This window comes from Cheilinus undulatus, linkage group 9 (assembly GCF_018320785.1).
Source record: "Cheilinus undulatus linkage group 9, ASM1832078v1, whole genome shotgun sequence".
Classification (NCBI taxonomy): Eukaryota; Metazoa; Chordata; class Actinopteri; order Labriformes; family Labridae; genus Cheilinus; species Cheilinus undulatus.
In genome coordinates, this window is record NC_054873.1 from 8,713,106 (window position 1) to 8,720,822 (window position 7,717).

The window sequence follows — 7,717 nt, forward strand, 5'->3', positions numbered from 1 at the left end:
AGGCCTCCATGCTTCAAATGTTGAAATAGTTGTAGATTAAAGATAGAGAGAAAAAGAGAAGCTAGGCACAGACTTTTACTGTGGAAATAAATGTTTTATCATGAAAACAATCTGATTTGAAATTATAATAGGATCTGTGTAAAACACATGTGAGACACAGCTCTATAGACCAGCACAGCACTCAGTGCTGATCATATTAACAGACATCTCTCTCCCACACAGTGCAGCAGGTCAGCAGAGACAGGCTGTTTTACTAAGATCCACTTGGTAGTTTCTTTTTTTAGAAATCTTTGTGGCATAAATCTGTAGTTTTAAAGTGTTTCCCTTCTTTTCTGTTCAAAAGAGAGAGGTGAAAATAATCAAAGGCCTGTTTCATGTTGAAGCCCGTCTCAGGTCACTTCACAGAATGAAGTCATTCAAGGCATGGGCTTTAACTGAAGCTTTAAGGAGGCCTAGGACTTCTTCTGCTTCTGTTGTTGTGGTCTTAAAGCACGGATCATTTTATTTTCACTTGTATTATCCTGACATGCCAGATAGACTTTTTTCATTTAGCACTTAGCCAAGTATCAATACTGGCGTTTTGTTTTCCTGATCAGCCAAAATCGGTTGATTCAAAGGTGTGCCACTTCAGCTTCACCACAAAATATCTTCCCCTCTGGTTTTGTTTTCACTCTCTATAGCCTCACCTAACGTCTGGCCCATAACACTATCTGAATAGATGGACAGCCAATCAACACTGAGGCCTGGGTGGTACTGACACAGGGAGTGTATAGCATCACTACCTTTTTCCTGCTGCTGCAGGTTTGCACTGTGCAGGCTAACAGAGCTAGTTCTAAATTGTTAATTTTCCTTACTATTTTAACATGCAGTTTTAATTTTGCCAAACTCAGTATGTGCCGGTTTATTACAGCTACATCTGAGGTAATAGCTACGGCATTAACAGCTGTTGTATTCACTAGCTAACAGTACAACTTAACCCCATTCGTAACCATTACATGCCGACATACGTCTGGAGAAGAGCAAAAACATCTTTTCTGTCATGAGAAGCTTTCTCTTGCTCTTTATTTAATGAAGAAATATGGTCCAGTTCTGATCAAACTGTCGTTATTCCATAGCTACATCTGAGCTAATGCTACACAACCTTTGTAATCGGCTTCCTGTCCAACTAAACCGGGCCAGTATCGACCCCCAAGTTCTCCTCAAATGGCACTGACTGGTTCGAATCATTTTTTGGGTCTGGCACAAATGTTGTAGATCTGAGCTTTGCAAGACGGATTTGCCCGATATCAGACATGAAGTCTGAGAAATCCATCTGCTTTGCAAGGTTAGTTTTGTATTTCACAACACAGACAAGCGGCATGGTGTTGACACTTCTCAGTTTTTTAGAGTAAAACTGGGTGGAACTGGCAAGGAACTTTAAAGTTAGTTCAGATATGTGAATTAACATGACATGATTTACCATGCTTGTAGTTTACATCTCACACATCATACAGTTTTACATGACCTGAGCTCTCTGGTGTGACTAGAGGTAGTCAAGCAGTATCCAGATGTTTTTCACTGAGGACTAGGTTGGAGCAATTTTTGATCATTAACTACATTTCAGTCATGTATCAATCTGTTTTGATTTTTACTAAAAGTATAATTACTACCAAATTAGGCTTTAAAAAATAAAAAAGATAAAGTGATTCCCCACTTGAACTAAACTTTTCAGATTTATTATCTTATTATCAATAAAGTATATTGCTCTTCGCAGTTCTTATCGTTATTACATATTTTTCTTTCAATCAACATGAACTATAGCTTTTTTGGTAATATATTGATATATTTTAAAAACTCAAACTAATTACCAGCCCTAGACTAGTACAAATGTGTTTATTTTATTATGGATTTGTAAATTATTGCATCATTGACAGCAGCTCATTCAGAGTTTATCAGACTTTACTGTGAAATTCACGCTCTCTGTCTGTCAGAGAGCGAGCTGAGCCAGTGTTTGTCTAGATTTTACAGAATCAGCCTGAAGAAACTGGTCTGAGTACTTCACGCTAAGCTGACTGTACCTGCTGCTCTGAGAAAAGCTGTGAGATTATTCTACAAGGAATGAAGACAGACTTTCACTTTGAATTGTCATGACTTTAGTAACTGCTAATTAAACTGATGAAATCAGATTGAAAATCTGCCTGAGAAACAGAGAACTGAAGAAAATCTTTGAGCAGTTTGGATCTGAATAAGCTCTGACAGTAGGGATGACTGTCAGTTCAGGGATAACTCTTTATATGAAGCATGACATCCAGACTTCTAGTCAAATTGTTCAACAACAGTTCTGTTGATCATTGAGGTTTTTAACCAACTTAATTTGCAGAGCATTTACACATGAAACAAAATATCAATATGGCTGTAAGTTTAAATTCATTCAGTACAACTTGCTCTCTGGCTCATTTAAAAGGCCATGTTTCAGTAGAACGTACTTTCTACCACTAGAGGGAGCCAAACACCAACACAAAGATTTCTGCCAGCATTGTTCAGGATAGAGCAGCTATGCTGACAATGATCCTCATGCATGTGTGGGATTAATCCTTGCTTAATTTAAAATAACAAGTATACGAAGTTTATTTTAGGAGCCTGGAAGATAAAGATGGTTAGTCATTACATTAAAGCACAGGTTTTATTAATCAATACCATTGCCAGATTTACAGACTTAAACACCTGTGTAGGTGAAAATTACAAGGTGAAACAAAATAATATTGAAATGTTTGTTAAAGTCAGTCATTCCTCAAGATATGTTAATTTTATCTTCTAAAGACTGTTATCTTATCATTAAAGTAAGTTATAGGACTTTTAACCTCCCTCTGTTGTCCAGGAGACATTTATATCAAAAGAGTACTTCATTCTCAAATGGAAAAAATTTGGCATAACCAGGACTGTTGACTCAGCCAAGAGGTGATCGTTCTGCAAAGCTGAGCAATCAGGGGAGAAAAAGTAGTACCTTTTCATAGGCCGAAAAGGTTGAGAACCCCTGTTGGAAGCAGGGGTTCTCAACCTTTTCAGCCTGAGACCCCCAAAATAAAGGTGCCAGAGACCAGGGACCCCCTCTGTACCTGAGGGTGGTTGAATACAGCCATGAACATTCAAGAATAGTCATGTGGAAACAAGGCCGCACATAAGGGGGGATAAATAGGAGAGCTTTGTGGGGCCTAGCCAAACTGGGGGCAAGCAAAATCATGGTCCATTGTAAAGCTATGCTGAGGTATTTTATATTTAAACTGAATAATAACCGCTCTTATCAAAATAACAAGTTTTAATTCATTTGTGTATTAAGTATCCCTTATAAAAATGTAAATCCTCTTGTCAAAAATGGAATTAGAATATGTTAAAAATAGTTAGAAATGGGTTAATAATTGCAAAAAATGTTGGGAAAGGTGGTGAAATTAGGTTTTGAAAGTAGCAGAAATGGGTTAGAAATGCCAAAAAATTAGATGAAAGTGGCAAAAAATAACCAAAAATGGGTTAAAGTGGCAAGAAACGGGCATATTAAGTAGTAAAAGGGGATTTGAAAGTGGCTGAAATGGCGTTAAAGTGGCAAAAATAGGTGTAAATTCAGTGACATGGGATGAAAAATGATATAAACTTGTTAGCTGAGGTAGAAATAGGCAGACACTGGCAAAAATGGGCATATAAAACTGTGAAATGTGGCTTAAAAAGTGGTAAAAGCTGTTAATAGTGGCAATAATGTGTCAACAGAGTCAACAATGGACAGAGAGTTGCAAGATTTGGTTTAGAAGTGGCAAAAACATGCAGAAAACAAGTGGTGAAAAGGGTTTAAAATGGACAAAAAATTGGTTTTTAATTGCAAAAATGTGTTAAATTAGTGGAAAAAAAGTGCTAAAATTTGGCAAAATTGGTGTTAAGTGGCAACAGTGTAATTCAAAAACGTTCTTAGTTTTCTAAGGCAACTGGAGACCCCCTCTCAGTGTCTCGTGACCCCCAATGGGGTCACGACCCCAACGCTGAGAACCCCTGCTGTAGAGGACTACGTTTGCAATATACAAGGTAAATAATATGGTGTACCAATTTTCGCCACTAAGCGTCGCTGTGTGCCTGATATTGTCTGTAAAGGCGTTGTCTGTCTGCTGAGTGTGCGTCTGAGGAGTCAGACAGGAGCTGTCTTGCTTTGCACTTCCAGTTATTAATGATGTCGATATTATAGAAAGGAAACCTGCATTATTTTTAAAATAAAGTCAGACCTGCAAGAAATAATAGAAATCTCTCTTCTTTACATGGTGGTGGCCTGATTGTGTCAGAGCTGCAGTGATTTAAACCTGACTGAAACTGAACACCTTTGTTAATCGACTGTGACCTCTTTGCACAGTGAACTGATCCTGACATGCTTTTATTACTGCACTCATCTGATTTGTTGGGGCTGTAGGTGCTAAAAATCCTCATCAATACCTGTCATTACTTTTAAAGACAATCATGTATCTGTGAAAAGAAAGTAAGATTGTTTTAATTAATTATACTTAAATAGTTATTTACTTTGTTTTTTTGGAGAAGCAGACTGTCCAGCTGCTCTTGAAGGAAAAAAAATGGCTTTAGTCCTCTCCTGATGCAGCATTTGCGTGCGTGCGTAAAACCAAAGCACAGTGCAATATCTGTAGAGTGCTGAATTAGACACCAAAGGAGGAGAGGAGATAAGGTGTTGTGGTGAGAGAGAAAGGGGGGAGGGTGCACACACCCCACTGTTAATGTAAAGGGGTCGATAATCGGGCAGCATGATTTCTTCAGAGTGGCTGCACCATCAATGAATTCAAGAATTTACAACTGATAGGAATGAAGACGTGCAATTTGTGTATTTCGTTGAATTCTGTAAGCGATCAGTCATTATTCCATAATCGGACGCGCAACACAGCAGTGAGTGGGAACACAAGTCTGCGTCCGATAATGGAAGCGTAACCACCAGCTGCTTGTGTAAGCTGAAAGTGCGGCTCCAACTGTTTGACGCTGACATCGGGAAACTCCGCTCTGCGTTCTCGGAGAAAAGGCTCAAATCGCTGCGCTTTGCTCGGCGCACAGCCAAATGGGCATCAGGGGCCGACGGGTAATCGGGGTGGGGGTTGTGCGTGCTTCTTCTTCTGGAGTGGGCTGGACGACAAACTGGGACAGCCAATGAGAGGATAGCTGATAGGTTCCTGGTCTGACAGGCGAGTTGTAAGGAGGTTATATACCCCACATCTCACGACGAAGGTACATTTAAACCGAAGTGTGTGGTGGAGAGACACGTACAGGCGAGGAGAAGGAATCACGCACGAATATTTGGCACGACGAAAACAACACCTGATACTCACTGATCAGGGATCAATCGAAGCGAAGCTCTTTGGAAACATTTTGGAGATGTCGAACGTGCAGTTATCGAGCAGTGCGCTGGAGAGGCTGGTGGCCCGGAGGACCTTCCCTCTCCACCGGCGCACCAGCGTCTGCCGCAACCTCTTCGGACCGGTGGATCACGACGAGCTGAGCCGGGAGATGAAAGCCAAACTCCGGGAGATTTCCGAGCGGGACCAGCAGAGGTGGAACTTTAATTTCGAAACCAACACCCCGCTGGATGGGGATTACGCATGGGAAGAAGTGTCCGTGGATAAGACCCCGGTGTTTTACCAGGACTCTGTACAGCAAGAGAGGACCAGGGTACCGGCGACGCCCGTCAAGCAGGCACCCACCCCATCGGACTGTGCTCCCACGGAGCCCCCGCGTATGGATGTAATGGAGCGCCTGGCCCTGCCCGAGAGCAGCAGCCCTCCCTGTCCGACGGAGATCAACCAGGAGAACCGCACGGATAAACTGAACTCAGGGAAGACTCACCGCAGACTGGTCCCGTGTGTGAGGCGCAAGAGGACGGCATCTGCTGACAACAACACACACATCACAGGTAAATATCGGTCATTTAAATCACCCTGTCTACGATGGATGCGCACTTCTCTTATGGTAGTTTTCCCTGCACTGTTATCAAGGGAGTGCTGTGCGTAAAACCAAAACACGAACTTCTGTGTATTCATTTACATATCTTTTGCCTTGTGACAGATTTTTTCGTGAAACGAAAGAAGACTGCTGAAAGAAAATCGATTGACATGGGCGCCTGCCACCTCTCCAAGTCTCCAATCCCAGTGGAACAAACTCCACGAAAAAGGATTCGTTGAAGGTATGAAGATTTACCGTATTTTTGTCACTGTTTGTATCTTAAAGATGTACTTAAATGGTGATATCCTGCTTCATTAGACATTAAACTGTCTGATTCTCTAACATAAATTGTAATCAAGTCCAGTTAAGATTGAAGGAAAGGGTATGGAGGTGTATTTTTGTTTTGTTTTTCTGCGTAAAGGTTGCGCGAGTCAGCCAGTCTTATCAAGGAGGGGGGATGGGGAGGGTTTGTGGTGGTGAAATCGCAGTAGTAGTGATAGTAGAGGCTGTAGTAACACTGCTGGTTGGGGGAGGGGAGTGTGCGTCACGATGTGGCGGGAAAAGGCTCGGGGTGGAAAGGGTGACGCCTTCTGCTGACTCGAGTCTTTCTTCAGAACGACTGTTTGTCGGAAAAACTCACCGTGTGTTACTTCTCCTTCCTTTTTCAGGTGTTTTTTTTTTGTTGCACTACTTGCCTGCGCAATTTTGAGCATCAAGAGAGGGAGAGAGGATGTTTCTTCTCGCTACTTACACGCCGGAGATGGGGAGGAGGAATCGGAAGCCCCATGGACCGACCGGCCGCTCCGGCTCTGTGCGCCCCGGCGGAGCGCAGCCTGGACTCGGGAGCAGACTCTCAGGACAGAACGGTTTGGGGGGGAACGGGCGAAAAAGAGAGAAAAAAAAAAGCCTTCGCCGAATGACTTCTATCCAGTACAAATGTAGCATTGTTGCTTTTGCATACAGCCACTCGACAGTGTTAAATGTTTTAACATCTGTGCAATCCTAAATGACTTTTAAAGAATTGTCTACACTGGCCAAAAGTGTACAGTTTTATAGAAACAGTAGCTTCTAAATGTTTATTTCTGTTCTGGTTTTCCTGTAAATGTATATTTTAAGACTATTTTAACTTATAATTTATTTATGTTTCTTTATATTTGTTAAATGCCCTGTTGTTGTAGCCAAAGGGCATATTTCTATTTTATTTTATTTTATTGTTCTCATTTTTTTAAAATATTTTGTGATGTTTCTGCAATCATGTAGCTTCTTCATAGTTGTCCACACTTGAAAAATAGGTTTCTTTGTGTTTTCTGAGCCGTTTTTGTGTGTGTGTTTTTCATACAAGTGCCCTAATTATGTCTCACTAAAGATGAGAATAAATATTTCACTTCAACTTTACGCATGGGTTCTTGGTGTTGTTTTTACAAGTGTGTTAAATCGGTCTTGAAACTGAGAAAGGAGACTTGGTTTGACTTGTCTTTGTTTATTCCGGTTTCACTCTCCTATTTTAGGCGTAAAGTTGTGCGTCCTTGCACAGATTTGAAGTCCAACCCCTCACGAAAACAAGGTTTTCTGCACTGTTGAGACAATAAACACCTCTCAGTGCAGTCTTAGCCCCTCCCCCTTGAGGACGCAGGTACTTGTGCGCAGCTCTGCCCCCCGTATCAGTCCGCCTCTCCTGGCTCGTATCTATACCTTGCGGGGGGATAAACGCATTGAGACGTGCAGCCTTGGGCAGCATGGCAGCTGCGGGATATAGGCTGGGATTTAA

General features: G+C 41.6%; 1 protein-coding gene across 1 annotated transcript; it reads left to right on the plus strand.

Annotated features, from left to right (window-relative positions):
- The first annotated feature begins 5,222 nt into the window (after positions 1–5,222).
- Positions 5,223–7,344, plus strand: LOC121514660 (cyclin-dependent kinase inhibitor 1C-like). The gene is made up of 3 exons (XM_041794878.1): positions 5,223–5,920; positions 6,073–6,190; positions 6,618–7,344. The coding sequence occupies exons 1-2, from the start codon at positions 5,386–5,388 to the stop codon at positions 6,186–6,188; spliced, it is 651 nt and encodes a 216-aa protein (XP_041650812.1). The 5' UTR covers positions 5,223–5,385; the 3' UTR covers positions 6,189–6,190; positions 6,618–7,344.
- The last annotated feature ends 373 nt before the right edge of the window (positions 7,345–7,717 follow it).